This window comes from Medicago sativa, chromosome 2 (genome assembly GCF_051527215.1).
Source record: "Medicago sativa cultivar Bolivia chromosome 2, Bolivia_mono, whole genome shotgun sequence".
In the NCBI taxonomy this organism is placed as follows: domain Eukaryota; kingdom Viridiplantae; phylum Streptophyta; class Magnoliopsida; order Fabales; family Fabaceae; genus Medicago; species Medicago sativa.
In genome coordinates, this window is record NC_140750.1 from 4,637,952 (window position 1) to 4,657,892 (window position 19,941).

The window sequence follows — 19,941 nt, forward strand, 5'->3', positions numbered from 1 at the left end:
AATATTAAATAATCTTTACATTTATATAAGTTTTCAAACATGGGTACAAATCTACCGAAAGCCAACATCACGTGTGATAATTCAAATCTATATGCACTTATCCATTTGTTTCCACTTGAGAACAACAAACAGATTCATCTAACCATGCAAACGTTAATTGCTTTTCTTTTTATTTAATAACTAGCTACAAACCCGTGCTTCGCACGGGGTGTATTGCTTTTTTTCGGATAAATTTGTTTGCAAACACATATTTGTTAACGCTTAAAAGTAAACTGATTCCAAATACAGATATTACATGCATGTAAATATAAAAAACCATGATCCATAACATATCAAATCCTAGATAGGTCTACCATAAACGAAACCAAAACAGAAGTTATACAACATAGATTCTAAAACAAAATATAAAACGTCATGCCTAAACCAAATTATTTCATAATCAAATCATCAGTAACCTAAACTCTGAACTGTTTCATGATAAAAATGAGTTTAAGTGGCAGCAGCAAAAAGGTTCAAGTGTACAACTGATGACAAGAACATTTTGCTTATAGTGTTCACTGTAAGAAGAAACTTATATTCTCATTTTAAAAGAGAATTTTATCAATGAAGAACTACATAGATATTTAATGAAGATAGGTTCTCTTTGCACCTGTTTTCTCATGGTTGTAGTTCTTCATTGATAAGGGTGGACTATCTTTGAAATAGACGACTCTAGAAATGGACTATGGATTTGACATGTCATGCCTCTTATGTATTTCTACGACTTGGTTGATCCAGTCCAAGATCTTCTTCAATTTGAAAATAAAGCTGCAAAAATAGCAAAATCAAAGCAAGAAAAGGTGGAGAAATTTGTTATTATCGAAAACAAAGTATATATCAAAGACATTGAAAGCCATTATGTAAATCCTCCTTGAGATCCTTAATGTAATCATAATCCCTTGACATTGAAAGCCCTAAATAGAAATACAAAATACACATGTAAAAAGTTTAACATATAATTCCCCCCAAACCATCCATATTCAACCGTCTATCCAGACAGGTACCATACTATTTTAGTCATTACTTCATCTAAACGCCTTGTACTTTCTATAATTTTGCATTTAACACAGAATATATCAGTAATCCAATAGCATGATGAAGACATTGGACAGAGCACAATAAACATTCTTGTAATTGTTTAAACTTATTAAAAATGACATATTCAATAGCTATAGCTAATTCAACTAAACTCTCAAAAAGATGAGGCAGTAGAGGGACGTAAAATATCGCACAGAAAATATTCTAAGAAAATTCATACACCCAATATCTAAATTTAATTTATGATTCCTTTTATAGTGTTCAATTTAATTTAGTTGAGAGCAAAACAATGAGGTATCATCGAATCTGAGTAGTAAATAGAACAGATCACTTTCTAGTAATTAGCTCTTCTTGATATTACATCCTATTGGAAACAAAACTGGCTTGACTGCAAATGAAATTCATTTACCTAATCATCAAATTATGTTAGAGATGTAATCATAGGGTTATCACAAAGCCTTTAAGCTTACCATGTAAACAGACACCAGAGACCCCATTAAAGAAATGCAACTATGCAAGTCAACCAAAACAAATATTCAGACTCTTCGTATGAATCCTTCAAATAGGACAGAAAAAATTCTTAGGTCTACCTTTATACTTTTGTCAAATTCTTGAAATTCCTTTAGGACTAAAATCAATCTATAGGTTGTTTCAATGGAAAATATAAATGAGGGCCAAAAAATAAATTTGAAAACAATGACAGAGAGCAAACAGAAAAAATGGACAGAAGCTCAAGAGGAGTGTGATTTTCCTGATAGGATCCAACCTAAAATTACAAACTACAAATGAAAATCACACTCCTCAGATACTTCAATAACTTAATTCAAGTATCTAAAACCCTTCAGATGGCAAATGGTGAGTTAAGAATGCGAAACTTCGTATTGCTTTGAAAGAAAAAAGACCATCATTGTAGACCTAGAAGCACTTCTTCAGGAAAGCATAAAGCAAAATTAAAGGTTCACTATACAAGAGAAATTGTTCACACAGATATATATATATATATATATATATATATATATATATATATATATATATATATATATGAAAAAACCAGCTGAAGTGTGCAACTTGCAGATATCTCATATTGATGGTGACATATATAAGTTACAGATATCTCATTTGTCATGATTGGTAATGTTTTGTCAATTAAATGTAGCCACATAATAGCTGAATATAGATGTTTGCGACCCTCACCAGGACTTTGCAGTGTATACTCAATGAAATAAAATCCTAAACCAGTTTTTCGAGGCAAATTAATAATTAGAACTTCAAAATTCAACCCATAATTTCAGTTTTGATAAGTGTCTCTCTGTCTCATTAAGCATGCATTAGAACTATATATAACCTATAACATATTTTCTTTCCCTTATAGTTTGCAACCTTATAACATGTACTGTAATATAATGCAGCAACTTTCAATGACATTTAAGAGTAAAAGTATGCACCTTTAGATGAATTACAATCTATGAGTTTAGCAGCCACACCAGGTGGTTTTTTCCAGCTTCTGTCCAACCCACTAACCTGTCATATTCATATTAAGCAAAATAGAGTGAATATTAAGCATTAGCTGAAACTGAAAGCAAGAAAACCAGCAAACAATAGTTATGAATCTGATCAAGAAATGACACCAGAGTGTCAGCAAATTCTTCAACTTTTCCGAATGATTCCATCTTAGTGAAATCTGGACCCACTCCTGTCATCACAACACTCACTGCATCAACATATCAATAACAATTAGCTCCTAAGGAATTCCCATGGTCCTGATCCAGTTCCAATCCTGCATCAATATAGTTCATTGATTGAATGAAATTCATCCAAATGTTGCAAGTGTCTTGGAAGTAAAGTAGCAGAATATGAAACAAAACATTAACATAAAAATATTTTTGAGAATAATTACCTCAAGAAGCCAGCAAATGCTCTTAGACTCATATAAATAGTCAAAACAACCCAAATTCCAATGAATCCACCAGCGGTTGACAAAATAAGTAGACAAATTATGCTAATAATTGCTACTATAACCTAAGAATTAAGAATGCCATAATGAAATAATGCCACTAATTGTATATTCTTAACTTCATACTTGTTACTCGAGGAAACAAAACATTGTAGCAAAGGTTTGGATATTGAAGCCTATAACGCACAAACAGACACCGGAAACGACACTGACATGTTGGCACCAGTCAAAAATTGAAGAAAATTAAATGTAACCACATGTCGGTGTCGAACACGGAGACATGTCAGACACCAAACACGTCTTTGATGCGAAGTGTCGGTGCTGCGTATATTGAAACTGCATTATTTTCAATGATTCTTTAAGATTGGTATAGATTAAAATATAGACTCACCATGGAGAAGGCTGAAAGTAAAAGATCAAAGCAGATTAAAACATGGATGAAGTTGCATACCATGGAGAAGGCTGAATATGCAAAATCAGATGCCCCAAAGTTGACACCATTAAATACAAAGGCCAAACAGTTCAGGGGTTGAGTAAATGCTACAAACTGGAAAGAGATTTAATATGAATGTAAGTTCCACTCTTTGAGAGGGTTGAAAAGTTAGATTATCCTTTTCTAAATTTGAACGCGAATAAATTACCGGGATCCCAACTCTAATGAGGTGCAGGACATCAACATCTTTTGTAAATAGTTTAGCTCCAAAGTGCAATCCTGTTCCAAGAATGAATGCAAGTGCCAATCCAAGAACCATGCCCATCTGCTTTATAACCATCTACACATCACATATAAAATTTTCCATGTTAAAATATATAAATCCCTAACCTGAATTTATCTACTAGAGCCGGATAGAACATCAAACAGGCCACATCAACTCAACCAGGACGTCTTATGCACCATAGGCGGAGCTACCGGGGGCTGCATGTAAATAATTCAGAAAAGAAAGCTTATAAAATTAGTTATCAACACAAAAGTTCAGACACTAAAATTTAAGATATACATAGTGTGTCAGTGTGTGTGCGCTCGTTTGTGTGTCAGGAAGAGAGATGCAAAACCTGATTTTCAGAGCTTTCTGCAGCATTGGAATCTTTAACATTTTCTACACCCTTAGTAGATTCAGGAATAGGACTTTGAGACACTGACGAAGATACTTTCCCGTCAAATTCCCTAGTCTCGGGTTCCTTCAAACTCGATATTCTAACAACCTCATCAGGTAAGACTTGTACTTTATCCTCACTTCTCTTCACAGCAAGATCAGTTTCCGCAACTGGAGAGCCCAATGATTTCTCTAGTATATCATTCACAGTACCTCCGCTTTGCATCTCAGAGACAGAGGTCACAACCTTAACCAAATCATCAGAAACTTCTGCAACTGAATTATCACCCTCCTTTACTGAATCAGCAGAAAATTCTGCAACTGAATTATAAGGTTCATCTTTTGTGTTATTCGCAGTTCCGGTTTCAATCACATCATTTGAACCGCCATTGTTCTTTCGACTCTCATAATTCAAATCCTTCGGAGAGTCAATTTTCTCCAAACGCTCCTCAAACTTCATACCCCATTCTATCTCAACAACACCTTCCTTTCCACCCTCGGCTTCACCAACCTTACCATCGTTAAGGATTTCTTCCGAGGACTTTGCAACAACAGCAGCTGATGGTTTGACTTCAATCTCCTCCACCTCTTCACTATCTTCATTGAATTGATTGTTTTGATATCGTCATGGTTCTGATATGCAGACGAATCACCGTCACTTCCTTTCTCATCAATTGACTTCAATTCATTATTCCCTTAAAACTCGTTATCAAAACCAATCAATTTCAATACAATTATCAATTAAACAACCTTGTTAACATAACCTAATTAAATTTCAGAAAACAATGCAGGGTTCTATTGCTATCCTTGAACTGCACTTCCCCGTAAATATGAGCCACAACAAAAATATAAAAATCAAAATTAAAAATATAAAAATCTTTGTCGCAGATCATAAATCATGATATTGTCCGGTACATAAATTAAAGAAACCATATAGCATCAATTATCAAACCAACTCAACAAAATAAAAAAACAATCTGATTAACATCTCACAAACTCAAACAACAGAAACAAAACACCAAGCCAAAATGCAACCTAAATCAATTAAAAGGAAAAAACACACAACCTCAATCAATTAAAAAGAACAATCATCTAACATTCAATAGAAGAACCCAATCACACAAAGAAAGAAGGAAATCAAAAAGGAAGAAGGAAATCAAATAAAAGAAAAAGAACATCGCATAAAAGGAACATGCATGCCGATCAAAAATAAAAAACAAACCTTGCTTGATGATGAAGAAGAACAAATGAAGAAGCTGAGACAGTATCCTTCCGTCGTTTGAGTCGGTGTGTGAGGGAGAAACTGAAAAACCAGTTGTAAATCATCGTATATATATATATATATATATATATATATATATATATATATGGGGGAGATGGTTATTTACCAATTTACCAAAATACCCCCATAAGGGCAAAATGGTAAAAAGCACGGACAAGATTTGTCCTATATAGTATATAGTAGATCCTATACGTATTATTCTCCACCAAAGTCAGGGTACCTTAGCTGGGTATCATTATATGATGTGTATGCATCAAAGTTATGTTCTTCCTATCTTAATTAGCGTGTGGATTGATTCTCGTAGAGTATATTTACCAAACCCTTAATTCTTCAAAATATATTTATTCGATGATCGAACATCAAAGGATCCTACAATTGAGGCTCACATGTTACTGCTATCTCTACACTTTAATCTAACAGGGGCATAATTTTATTTAAGTACTAATAATCGTAACTCAATATTATTACTGCTAACTCTCGTGTTTCAATTAGTCTTATGTCGTCTCTGTCAATTCTAATCTTGCTTCACCAACGTAATTCTAATTATAGCCTCATCGACAATATCATTACTCTTAATTCAACATTCGTACTCATAAATCTCTACAGCCCCACAATAAAATTATAAACCCTAGAGAGATTCTCCCCCTTACAAACTCATCCTAGATCATGTTAATTGTAATCTAATGATTCACAGACTTAATATTAGTGAAAGATAGTCTCACCCTTACCTTAGATTGTTTTTCTGAAATCAAAAGCAACGTTCTTGGTTCCTAGGGTTCTCTCTCTGAGTTCTCCTCTTTCTCCAAAAAACGGTATAACGTAAAAACTCTTTCTAACCTAAGCTTCCTTATTTATAATACTAATCACTCTTCCTAAATCTATTTAGGCCCAATAACTTATTATTCCTTCTATTATAACCTCCAATTCTACTTACACTAATAATTCTCATATTCTAATAATTAATAGAATAATGCCACAAAATAAAATATTGACACCTCATATATATAAATAAATCACATAAATAGATTTCAACTTAATAAAAATAATTAAATAAAAGGAGGGCGTTACAACTCTCCCCAACTTAAAAGAATTTCGTCCTCGAAATTCAAAGCACAAGAGAAAATAAATTTAGTTATTGCTTCTTCAAACAAAACACAAAAAAAAACCACATCAAGTTAGTTAAACATGATCACATAATAAAACATAACTACTAACTAGAAAACAAGACGACACGACACACGACTCATCTACTTGGCCGGACGGACCGACCTGCTCTGATACCAATTGTAACACCCCGTTTTACCAACGTAAAAATTTCATAACAATTATCAGTTTTTCATCACAAAACGGAATGTCACATTTCTTAAAAATCATAAATTGAATAAATTAATATTTATCCTTCAAAATTCAATCAACAATTAATTAATACTTTGCAGCGGAATTATTCATCATCTAAAATAGTCTCATAAATCTTAGTTCAAAAATAATTCTTAAACTACAAAAGCAATACGTAAAGGAACAGAAAATAGTATTAAAATCCCCATCTCGTTACGTATCAGAGCACCTAATGACACAATGAGAGATAGTCACCCACGACCGCAGCTAATCTTGATTACCTGCAAGTTACACATACGAAGAACAACATTTTCAAGCAGAAGGGGTGAGATTTCTCAAACAATAATATCAAGCTTATAAATCATAAATTACATTTAACAACTTAAATATCATCACATATCTTAACAATAATCATGTAACATCATAGGATTATCTAAACATAGCATTATCATAAACATAACATTATCATAATCAACTTCATAATCAAATTCATAAACAACTTCATATTCAAATTCATAATCAATTTCATATTCGTTCAGCAACATCACTTGATAAATCGACTTGGCACTTGACTCGACAATGCAACTCAACTCGACTATGCAACTCAACTTGAATATGCAACTCCGACAGAGAAGCTCTCTCTCACTTTCCCTCTCACCATGTTCGGATCGTAAATCTGACACAAAGGGAAATCGATGGTTCCTTCTCCACCATTTTTGGTAACATAACCATCTCTTTCAATTCTCATATTCATTTCTGTTTAATTGATTATATGTTCTTTGTATGTTATGATCATGAGCGGTTTTGTTTGTAAGATGTTTGATGAAATGCCCAAGTGGAGACAAATTGTTATTAATTCTGTTTGGATTAAGATTTAATTAATTGCTTATGAAATAAGCTGAAAACAGCTTATGGACACTTCGTAAGTTGTTTTTATAGCTTTGTCAAACAGTTTTACAAGCGTTTGTGCAGGTATTCCTGAAGGAGAGATACCATTTTCAAGCAGAAGGGGTGAGATTTCTCAAACAATAATATTAAGCTTATAAATCATAAATTACATTTAACAACTTAAATATCATCACATATCTTAACAATAATCATGTAACATCATAGGATTATCTAAACATAGCATTATCATAAACATAACATTATCATAATCAACTTCATAATCAAATTCATAAACAACTTCATATTCAAATTCATAATCAATTTCATATTCGTTCAGCAACATCACTTGATAAATCGACTTGGCACTCGACTCGACAATGCAACTCAACTCGACTATGCAACTCAACTTGAATATGCAACTCAACTCGACTATGCAACTCCGACAGAGAAGCTCTCTCTCACTTTCCCTCTCACCATGTTTGGATCGTAAATCTGACACAAAGGGAAATCGATGGTTCCTTCTCCACCATTTTTGGTAACATAACCATCTCTTTCAATTCTCATATTCATTTCTGTTTAATTGATTATATGTTCTTTGTATGTTATGATCATGAGCGGTTTTGTTTGTAAGATGTTTGAGGAAATGCCCAAGTGGAGACAAATTGTTATTAATTCTGTTTGGATTAAGATTTAATTAATTGCTTATGAAATAAGCTGAAAACAGCTTATGGACACTTCGTAAGTTGTTTTTATAGCTTTGTCAAACAGTTTTACAAGCGTTTGTGCAGGTATTCCTGAAGGAGAGATACCATATGATAAGTAAGTTCATCAATTTACAACTCCCAAATTTATTCAAATATTTTTGTTTTGGGTTTCAATTCTTTTTTCTTTCTGTAAAATGAAATAAATGATGGTGATTTTTGTTTATGTGTATATTGTAATTAGACGCTCATGCGAGTGTCAGGAAGCAATTGACCAAGTTGTTCAGGGAAGCGCTCAAAGCTACTGTTCTCACTGAACCTTATGTTGCAAAAAATGGTGTGAAACATGCTGATTATCAATGGTCAGTTTCTCTAAATCGATTCATTTACCCTCTGTTTGGATTTCAACTCAGTTTAATTACATGCATGACTGCTTATCAAAACAGCTTATAGCTTATATATTAAAAATAACTTATTTAGTGTACTTCAGTTTGTTGAAAGTCTAATTTTGGAGTTGGCCTAATTGAACTCATTCATCGGGAATTTGATAACATGAAACCTAAAGAAGTATTTAGTTTGTGGAATCATATTAAAGGAATTTGACCTGTCCATAAATATTAAAGGAAATGGTGCTTTGAAGGATTATGTTTTGTGGTACTATGATTTTTGTATATATACTTAGTATGGATACTTAACACAAGATGATACTTGATAAGTAGCATGATATAAACAACTATAAAAGTACTTATGTAGGATGAAGATGCAGAAGTTTTCTTTTTCTGTTACCAAGCTTTTCCAGTCTTGAGATCTGGGCTTAAGAAGAATTGTCTACTTGGTAATGAAGTCTCCCTCTACAGATGAGCTTACAAATTCTCATGCAGCTTATTTCGTAATAAAGAAACGCATCTTTTTCTCTGTAAGTGCTTTCTTCGCTTGCTATTCAATAATGATATATAATGTGCTTTTTAATTATGGAGTCCATGCAGCAGAATTTCGGTATGGCAAGGAATACACAAGAAGTTTATGAGGAATTGCGTATATTAAAGTGTTGGTTAGTCTTTGTCTTCCCTTATTCATAACAAGGTCTGCAATTTTTTTCTTTTCTTAAGAAAACTCACAATACATAATTACTTTTTATTGTTATATGATCCTTGCTGCTTTTTTATTAATAAACATGTGATATTACCTTTGCCTTTCTTAGCTTAATAGGCCTGATCAATGGTGGTGACGAGTCCGATTTGTCACTTCGAACTAACCTTTTGAAACTGCGCACTTATTACATCGAATTCGATACAACCAATGTACATCATATTGCCTTATTGTGAAACATCATAACTTTCTTTTTGTTTGTTTAGCACTAGGTGTTTTGTCTCTGTAACCTTTTTCCCTGCACTGCCACTTCAATTTTAGGTCTGCCTATTGTTGTTTAATTTTAGCCATTTCGGTGTCTGCTACCTTTTACCTTGCTATATTATTCATTTCAATCTAAAGAAACCATGGCTTAACATGGTTTTCTTTACTTTGTAACTTTATTTCTATGATTTTAATCCATTTTACATGTTCTTGAAAAAGATGATGTCATAGGTGTGTATTCATTATCTCTTTCTTCAGATTTGATAATTTGGTCATTTACATGGTTTAATGATTTTTTTTGGATCTATTATGAGTATAGTGTAGTGTTTTGGTTGATTGGCTTTGACTGATTCAAGTTCTGTTGAACACTTATTTATTTTTTTTCTTCCAATTATGTTGTTTGATTCAAGTTCTGTTTTTGCTTCGTTATGTTGAGACGGCAGTGGTAGCATAACGAATCAGAACCGACGGAGATCCGTTGACAATATTTCTTGAACGTTGAGTTAGAGGGAGCAAAGACGGTGGCAGAAGGTGGTCATGATCTCGACAACTTCAATCGCTGTACTCATCGGTTGTGTCGTTGTTTTGATGTTGTGTTGTATGTGCCCTTTGCCTTCTCCCTTATTTGTAGATATCTTTGATCTCCACCAATCTCATTTTCTTTTTCAATTCTTATTGATTCTCCCATCTATGCCAGGTTGCCGAAAAAGGTTTCAACAAGCTTTCGAGACATTAATTTCATTACTCTCATGGTGGTTGTCTGAAAAAGGCCAGCGGTACCGTTTTATGTGGTGGTGATTTCCTTTAGCGGATTGAGTGGCAGTTATGTGATGGTGATTGGTGCAGTGACTTGATTCTTGATCTAGAGTGAGCGTTTCCTTCTTCCATGCATTTATTTTTTTATTTATTCACCTTTTGTTGAAGTTTATTTATTAGCTTTAATTACTTCTCCTTTTACATGTTTGATTGAATGTTTCATTGGATTTCACTTTCAACACTCATGTTCTTTTTGAATGACAAATGCGTGTTTTAGATTTAGAATTTGAAATTGTCTCCACTCCTATTACATTCTTCATGCCTAAATGTGTGTTTTAGTAATTGTTTCATTCACATGTCGAAAAGAACAAGTAATTTTTATCTACAAAATTATGGTCAATTAATGAATTTTAGAATAAGTAGTAACTTGCAACATGTCTCTTACAATCAAGGTACAAAATTTGTTATAATATGTTATAGATTCATGGTACGATTATGAAATGCCGATCTACATCTACATCTACATCTACACTCATTATATAAAAACACAATACTACCAAAATTACTTAACTACCCATACCTCAAACTTTTCCTTCAGGGTTATTTTTGTCAAAACGTTTCCACTATCAAAACCCACTTTCTCACCTTTCTTTATTTAATAATAAACTTTTCTCTCTCATCTTTTTTTATTTATAATAATAAACTTTTCTCTCTCATCTTTATTTATTTAATAATAAACTTTTCTCTCACCTTTATTTTTTAATAATAAACTTTTCTCTCTCAATCTCACTCTCCTCTCATATCTTTCTTACCAACTTTCTTCATTTTTCATTTTCTCTCTTCATTTTCAACTCCATTTTCTCTACTAATTTTCAATTTGGTTTTACTAACAAGTTTTTTTTATTAGAGGAAACTGACAAGTGTTGTTATAGCAGAATATCATTTTGTATTTTACGATAACACTATTATATAATACGTTAATTATATTTTTCCATGGGACGCATATTAATATTTTTCACACTCAAACATGTCAGTAAATAAAATCTATGATTATTTTTATTTATTAACTTTTTTCATATCGTCAATACTAAAACAAGAACAATATTATAATATAATATGATTAATCATACTTTAATTTTTTTTTTTTTTTAAATGTAACACTAAAAAACCCATTGCAGTGTACAATTATAACATGAGACCCATTTTAGTAACTACAACAAGTGATCAGTTTTAATTAGTATTTTTTTAATATCTCTAACTAAACACCGTGATTGCCTAAGCTTTATTAATATATTAATAAAATATATGTGGGTGTATGGACTATATATTAATAAAAATATATACGAATATATGTTTGTTTTATGGGAATATATTAGTATATTCTTATTTCTGAAATTTAATGAGAACTATATATATATATATAGTGATTTTTTTTGACAAGAACTATATATATTGATAAAATGTATATGACTGTATGGACTATATATTAAAAAAATATATCTCACTGTATTTTTTTTACGGGAATATGTTAGCATATGTTTATTTATGAAATATATTTTACGATAGCAATATTATATAATACATTAATTATGATTTTTCACGAGATGCTTATTAATATTTTTCACACCAAAACAATATTAGTAAATAAAAACTATGATTATTTTTATTTATTAGCTTTTTCATATCGTCAATATTAAAATTTAATATATATTTGTTCATATTAAAATTTAATTATTTTATAATTTTACATTACTACCGATCAATATATACATTATTATGCTTTAAATACTTTACATATTTTCACCATGGACAAAAAAAATCACTATGCCAAACGCAATCTCTTACTACTCATTCATGTTTGTCCTCCTCTTCGCAATCCTTTTCTATTTTGATTTTCAAATGTTACAAATCCTTCTTTTGTATATATAATTCATTTGTGCTTCTTCACAACGACATGAATAAAGGATTGGAAGGGTAACATAAAAGCTTCAATTTAAACAGATAAATGTTATGCAAGAACTTTCATTTTTTTTCCTGCAGCTTTGTTTTGTGCGATGTAGGTCTGTTGTGAAAATTTCTGCTTGAATTGCTTTTCCGATTGTCTGTGCGACTGTAGTTTTGTTTTGCAGGGTTATCAGTTCAGGTTTGCTTCTTTAATCATTGTTGAGGTTGTTTTGTGCGTTTTGGTGTGTTGATGATGAAGTCATGAAGCCTTCTTGAGAAATGCAACATTGGTTCTGTTAGATTGGTTTTCTACTTGCTGATACCTGAGTGATATGCCTGAGTGAGTGGTTCCATGCATCTGTCCACGTTTAACTTTTCCTGCCCTGCTTTTATAACTCAACTGTATCACTACCGCTGCTTCTTCTGGTGATTCAGCAGAGACCAGAGGCTGTTCCTCGCTTATAGTGATAGAATCGGCTGGCATCGGAGCATTCTCATTATCTGATTTTACTACTGTTGCAAACATGCTACTTGCTTTAAGAATGTTTTCAAGTTCAACTGGAAGTTCAGAGTCAAGTTGTTTTGTCTGTTGAGTGAGGCATGATTAGAAATTTGCAAAATCTAAAGACAACCGAGTACATTTCAGATTTGATATTTCTATGCAATTAGGCACAAATGGTGTAAATTATCTATAGAAGAAGCAATTAGGCGCAACTGTTAACAACAATTACAGTCCCCATTGATTTCTATGGCACTATATTTCCAATCAATAAGACTTACTGCATGGTTCATCACTGTTTTATATACAAACATGTTTGTTCATTCTATAAAACAAAATGCACGACCTTATTCAGTTCTAGGAAAACTTAGTGTGAAAGCAGCATGATTTCCTATAAAGGTGATGATTAAAACATATGCATACAAAAACATTCATGTTTGTGGCATTGATCAATGATACATAATATTCTAGAATGCTATATTTTTCAAAATGCTTGAGTTGATTGTAATCAAAATATATTGAACAATAGTTTATAACAAGGGAAGTTCTACGGTACACTCACAAAGTGAGGTGTACCGGTACTCTCGCTTCATAATTTTATAAATTAACGATCATTTTTCATGTAAGAAATAACTATTTTTCAATATTTATATTTTATAGAACGATCATTTCGTAAGAAAAAACATCATTTCATTGTTTATAAGAATCATAGTAACTTTTTTACATATTATCGTAAAAAATAATCAATGTTCTCAATCATAAGTGATAAAAATTCAAAAAAAATTAATTTTATTTCGTTGACACTTTTGATGAATAAGATTTAGTTATTATAATTATAAGTGATAAAAAAACAATATTTTTCTTCAAAAAACAACTCATTTAACTATTAATTTAAAGAGTGAATGTACCGGTACACTCAAATATATTGGGTGTACCATAGAATTTGCCTTATAACAAACCCGCGCGATAGCGTGGGTCAAGAGGTCTAGTCAACAATGAACTTCTTCTAACATTTCATTATTATAAACACCATTCATACATAAAAATGAATGAAAAAATTTAGCCACGCCAAATCATATGGTGCATCCGTCTGCATAGATCACCATGGTCTTTTTGGTTAACACAAACAATACCTCATTTTAATGTTTATTTTAGACTTTAAAATGCATTGGGTCAAGTGCCTATCCACTTAAAGCTACAAATAGATTGTTTGTTTGATTGTGCAATAAGATAAGTATTGATGATTGATCCATAAAGAAAAGAAGCTTGTTAGTATCTTATTCTCGAAATGAAGGCCGCGAACACAAATCGATTTGATGCTCTTGTGAGAAACGTATTGAAATAGACAACAACAAAGCTTGAGATCATCGGTTACTTAGTTGCCAAAAAAAAATAATAGTTTGAAAATGGAGTTTTACAAACCCAAATTAAATAAAGAGAAATATGTACCCGTGAGCTTAACTCAATTGGTAGGGATATTGCATAATTTATGCAGGTGTCGTGGTTCTAACCCCGGACACCCCACTTCTCCACATTTAATTGTGTGAGCTCTAACCACTAAACTACTAGAAGAAAAAAAAAATACAAAGTGTTTATAATCACATTAACCAAGGTTTGTCCAAGTCAATGGATTTAATCTTTGTTTACTTATTGGCTGTGGCCAACCTCACAATCTTATTCAAATGGTTTCCATCATTTTCATGTCATTACAAACCAAATAAACTAAGAGTAAAAACAAAAACATAAAACAAACATGCAAAAGAAGAGAACAAAAGATGTAACAAAAACCTTAAACGTAGAAGTAAAACAAAAGTACCTAGATATGTCAAAACAACAAAAACAAAAGTACAGTTAGTGTGATATATGCTAATACAAATATAATAAAAATAAAATACTAGATGCAAATTGCAAATTGATAAGGTCTTCTTGTCATCATACACATTAAATAAACTCAATTGGCGTCAAAGTCAAGGCAGCCAGAAATTAAAAAATACTATAATCAAAATTAGTAAACACATTCCATGTTAATGTTTAGTTCTTTCTTTCTCCATCATTGTGATTGTGAAAACCATATTCTATAATCTATAGTATTAATAATTTTTTATTTTTTATCTATAATTCGTAATCGTAATTATCTCCGAGACGTGAAAACCGGATTTCATTTACTGAACCGGGTTTCCGGCTGAGATTGGTGGGGTCCACTTTCCGGAGATGGATCGTCCTTTATTTTCGGACCGAGTAACCGTCAACGGCACGGTAACGCCGTTAGCTCTTCTTACCGACGGTAGGCTATGGTGGTCGGAAGGAATTCAACGGTGTCTCTCCGTTGAAAAAGAGGTTCTCGGATTCGTCTCTAGTGGTTCATACATCAAACTCAAGACTCTTGTGGAAGCTCGTGACGGTTGCTGCACCACCGGTGAAGCTGGTAGACTCGTTCGTAACGACGTCGTTTTTAAACCCTCGTCGGAGGAAAATCTTAGGCTTTGGTGCCTGAAGCTTCATGAATTTATTGATTCTCTTGGTAATGTAGAGATTTATAATCATTAACTATTAATTAATTACAATTAATTATAATTACAATCTTTGTAGCACCGACACTTCTTTCTTATGGAAGTGTGTATGACACATTGATTACTTTCCATTAATATATTGTGTTGTGAATTGAACTATGAATTTTGATGATTTAGGTCGACCAAAGAAATTGCTTGTTTTTGTGAATCCATTTGGTGGGAAGAAATGTGCTGTCAAGATTTTTGCTGAACAAGTTAAACCACTTTTTGATGATGCTCAAATTCAACTCACTATACAAGGTTATTTCATTATTTCAAGTCAAAAATGTGTTTTGTTCTTTCATTGCTTTTTTCCTTTTTGTTGATTGAGTTTGTGTTATTCAGAAACTAAACATCAGCTACATGCCAAAGAGGTTGCTCGTTCCTTGGATATTTCAAAGCACGATGGAATTGTTTGTATTAGTGGAGATGGAATTTTGGTTGAGGTTAGTTTCTTTGTCATTGTTATCAGCAAATATGTTCAATGATTTTATACCTTTCATGTTTATATTGCAAAGTAGTTTGTGTTTATCTTTTGAGGTATCGTTCCAAATAACCTAGCACTATTGGATCATGCTTATGCACTTAATTTGAAAAATGTTTAAAAAATGTGTTGTCAACATCTTTCAATTCAGTTCTCATGTAAGAATCATAATGGTTTTTGTTTGGAAATGAGGGTGTGTGATACCGCTGAAGCTCAGAAGGACTAAATAGAAATTGTAACATCCATGGGAAGTAAAATTGCAATGGGGGTCACTTATAAGTTTTTAGATGTAATTTGTGTATACTCGTTCACTATTTTTGACATAGTTGTCTCTGTTTTTTTTTTTTTTCCTTTTTTTTCTTTCTAATCTAACAAGCATCACACATTTTAGTAGGTTGTAAACGGGCTTCTTCAAAGAGAGGATTGGGATACAGCAATAAAGACGCCCCTTGGAATAGTTCCTGCAGGTTTATTTCTTGTTTCATTTTATGTTTTCTTGAGTAGAGGATTTATCTAATTTGACTTCATTACTGTAAACTTTTTACTGAGAATGGGTGGGACATGAAGCTACTGTGTATTGATTGTTTATCAGGAACAGTGAGATGAAACTAGTATTATAATAGAACCGAAGAGTTAATAGTAAAATAGGAATTTTATTCAGGACAAACCCTAATCCTTATCCCAGTACCATGCTGATACAAGAATTGAGATGAACAGTTACCGAAATCTCTTAATGGATTGCTGGTCTATTAACGGATTTACTTATACACTATTTGCTTGATTTACTTACAAGGTTTATCATTTGTTATTATCCGCAGATCATTTTTGTTAGAATAAATTATCTGTAGATAACGAGTGTATGGGTCACTATAAAAATTCCAAGCTAATAAGCTCTTCCATACTTTGTAAGGTACTGGAAATGGCATGGCAAAATCTCTGCTTGATTCAGTTGGTGATCCTTGCGCAATAGCCAATGCCGTTCTTGCCATCATTCGAGGTTTCAGTCCATTTATGTCATTCAAACATGTCATATCCTAGGTACTTCATTACTGTAAACTTTTCTGTTTTGTTCTAAAGAATAAAATGTATATGAAATATTGACAGGCCATAAGCGACAGCTTGATGTGGCTACCATCACACAAGGGGAAACCAGATTTTTCAGTATATTGATGTTGGCATGGGGTAATTACTCTTACCATAGATTGGAGACTGCCAATGAATAGCATCACATTTTGTTGATGGTATTCACTATGATGCGATATCATCAAATATGTTATTTTATTTCAGGTCTAATTGCTGATATTGACATAGAGTCTGAAAAGTATCGGTGGATGGGAAGTGCTCGTCTAGATTTTTATGTTAGTAAGCCATTTTATAAAGTTCACATCTTGTTTATTTTTTATTTCACTGAATATGAGCGTCCTAAATGGAATCTTGTTTTATCTTTCTTTTTTATTAATGCCAAATGTTAGTGATTAGTTGTTAGAATTGTTCGCGGGAAGTTTAGCTCTCAACTCCTTATCTCTCCAATCCTTATGTTCCAAACCACTCTATCACTCCTTTGTTGCAATTATCTTCTAACACTTCAGTTCTGGGTGTTTTACTGTCCAAGTTTGTTTGTGATTTTAAGTTGAATGCTTTGGATTACTTAGGGCGCATGAAATGTACGTTTGATTTCTTCGGATTACTTAAGGTGCAAGAAATGTACGTTTTTTTTTTTTTTTTTGACAAGGAAATGTACGTTTTGTTGAAAGTGCCATTCTAGTCCGATGATATATTCCTTTACCTCTTTCTTTCTAATTTCAATGCACTTCTTTTCTCTCTCCTGCAGCTTCTATCTGCTTAATTTTTTTTAGAATAACCTTACTTTTCTGTATACATATCTGAGAAAAGAGAAATACATCACGGCTTTAGGACTCTTGCCTTTGATTTTGAGAGATACTTCTTAGTTCTTACGGTTAAATCTCTCATTTTGTTAGGTTCTACTTTAAAGGTTGATTCTGACATCTATCTGTTATTGTATCATAAATGAACTTTTGGTGGCGAATTCAAGTGTAAGATGTAACATAACTATGCTATTTTTCCTTCGCTTGTGACACATTTTTTGAATTCTTATGTCAAACGTGCTCTATAGTTATAAAAGAGATATGAGTTGGTCGTTATCATTTTCCTTATTCACTGCTTTCCTGCTGTAGGCTGTCTGCCGACTCTTAAATTTGAGGCTATACAATGGATCTGTTTCTTTTGTGCCTGCACCTGGGTTTGAGTCTTACGGGGAGTCCAGCAGTTACCCAGGCAAATCTACTATTAGAGGGAACAGTAGCGATCCAAGTGAAGGGGAACATGTTAATTTGCAAACACTTTGTTATCAAGGACCTGAAATAAACTTGGAAAATATGAATTGGAGAGTTATAAATGGACCCTTTATTAGTGTCTGGGTTCACAATGTACCTTGGGGTGCTGAAGACACAATGGCAGCACCAGATGCAAAGGTCAGTTTTGTGTGAATAAGAATTTAAGCATTTCGTTTAACTCTCTCCCATTAACACTCTTTAGTTTGTGTTTTATTTGGAAAATTCCCAATTGCTTCCGTGACTAGGGTGGCCTCATTAGGAGGACCAATTTGTATGAATTGATTCCAAATGTACAAATCGCGATGAATGTGATATTTGCATCTTAATTTGTTTAATTTTAATGGCTGCTACTATTCAAATTATACTTTATGAATTGGAGTGAACATGATATAACAATCAGTATTGTAATTGAAGATTAAAATGACCATAATAAACAATAAATTTCTGTACTCTTTTAACTGCTACCAGGTTTTTGTACACCTAATAAAATTCAGCTAAACGCTTTTCGTAGATAAATACCAATGGTGTAAATATTTTTAATGTTTTTCTCTTCTCCCTAATGGGGCTAAAACTGATCATTATTCTATTATAATTTGGTAAATGCAGTTCTCCGACGGTTATCTGGACTTGATCATTACGAAGAATTGCCCGAAGTTACATTTGTTGTCAATGATGTCAGAGCTGAATAAGGGAGGACACGTGAAATCTCCGTATGTCACGTACCTAAAGGTGTGATTTCCTGATATATTGTGTAATACTTTTGTAGCAGTTACATTGAGCTTTGAAAGAGTCTTGGCATTGGTTTAGTTGCATAACAAAGTTTTCTAATTTATGTATCTTGCAATAAATCAAAGGTGAAAGCTTTCAGCTTGGAACCTGGTACACGCACCAAGGACCTAGAAAAGGAAGGGATCATAGATTCAGATGGTGAGGTTTTGGCAAGAGGGAGAGGAACCTACAAGTGTGAGCAGAAGGCTTTGATGGCCTATGATAAATTGCAGATAACAGTGGATAAAGGTTTAGCTACACTTTTTACCCCTATGTAATACTCTTGGTTAATTATTTTCTCGGGCACAATCCACACCACGCAATATTGTACACACACACATACAAATACATGTTTGTATCAACAGAACCTTCCTGTACAGCATCAAATATATTGAATAGCAAGTTTCCTTTGTAACACCAAATTGTTGGCGGTTAAATTTTGAATTATTAATACGGAAATTATATTATCACTCTTTTCTTGAGTTGAGTGAGAGGGTACACTTCCAAAGATAAAGTGTAATGATAAATATTATTTGAAAAATCCACGAGATTGCAATAATATATGTAGTTATATACATATGTATAAACAAACCATGAAGTTATTGAAAGTTTAGCAGTTGATTTTATGATTCTGCACTTTATTCTGTAAATGGGCACCTGCATTCATACTTCAGAAAAGCTATATTCGAAAACACAACCGATTTGTGACATGCACAATTTGAATTAGTTTTGTTTGTGCTTTAATTAATTCTCTGTTATGATTTCTACCAGAAAGGAAAATTGAGGGTATCTTAACAACAACAAACACGTATTTTTCCACTAGGTGGAGTATGCTATATTGACCGAATAATACTATAATGTTGTATCGTCAATAAATTTAAAGATAGACGACCTCGACTCTGT

At 32.6% G+C, this 19,941-nt stretch overlaps 1 protein-coding gene, 1 long non-coding RNA gene and 1 pseudogene across 41 annotated transcripts; 2 read left to right on the forward strand and 1 right to left on the reverse strand.

The window, feature by feature from the left end:
- Positions 1-405: 405 nt before the first annotated feature.
- On the reverse strand, positions 406-7,496 carry LOC146943816 (uncharacterized; annotated as a pseudogene). Its single transcript, XR_015027989.1, has 7 exons — positions 7,352-7,496; positions 4,085-4,820; positions 3,855-3,947; positions 3,673-3,804; positions 3,483-3,578; positions 2,523-2,854; positions 406-807 (listed from the first exon to the last, which is right to left on the reverse strand). The product of XR_015027989.1 is annotated as an uncharacterized LOC146943816 (transcript).
- Positions 7,497-8,068: 572 nt separating this feature from the next.
- On the forward strand, positions 8,069-13,175 carry LOC146943817 (uncharacterized). Of its 39 annotated transcripts, none has more exons than XR_015025726.1 (9): positions 8,069-8,165; positions 8,419-8,449; positions 8,576-8,693; positions 9,085-9,247; positions 9,318-9,414; positions 9,533-9,632; positions 10,128-10,282; positions 10,382-10,551; positions 12,557-13,175. It is a non-coding gene; the product is annotated as an uncharacterized LOC146943817 (long non-coding RNA). The 39 variants fall into 39 exon arrangements; XR_015025727.1 differs by having other exon boundaries at positions 9,318-9,382; XR_015025725.1 differs by having other exon boundaries at positions 9,321-9,414.
- Positions 13,176-14,857: 1,682 nt separating this feature from the next.
- On the forward strand, positions 14,858-19,508 carry LOC146943818 (sphingosine kinase 1-like). The gene is made up of 10 exons (XM_085742089.1): positions 14,858-15,404; positions 15,571-15,693; positions 15,778-15,878; positions 16,311-16,383; positions 16,827-16,913; positions 17,021-17,098; positions 17,204-17,274; positions 18,112-18,408; positions 18,877-18,999; positions 19,125-19,508. Exons 1-10 carry the CDS (start codon positions 15,095-15,097, stop codon positions 19,314-19,316), a joined length of 1,455 nt encoding a protein of 484 aa, XP_085598215.1. The 5' UTR covers positions 14,858-15,094; the 3' UTR covers positions 19,317-19,508.
- Positions 19,509-19,941: the final 433 nt, after the last annotated feature.

Excerpts from the sequence above, each read along its gene's own strand:
- LOC146943818 (XM_085742089.1), top strand. The coding sequence starts at position 15,095 with ATGGATCGTCCTTTATTTTCGGACCGAGTAACCGTCAACGGCACGGTA. Across the intron at positions 15,405-15,570 it reads TGAATTTATTGATTCTCTTG|GTCGACCAAAGAAATTGCTT; the intron begins GTAATGTAGAGA and ends TTGATGATTTAG. Across the intron at positions 15,879-16,310 it reads GAGATGGAATTTTGGTTGAG|GTTGTAAACGGGCTTCTTCA; the intron begins GTTAGTTTCTTT and ends ACATTTTAGTAG.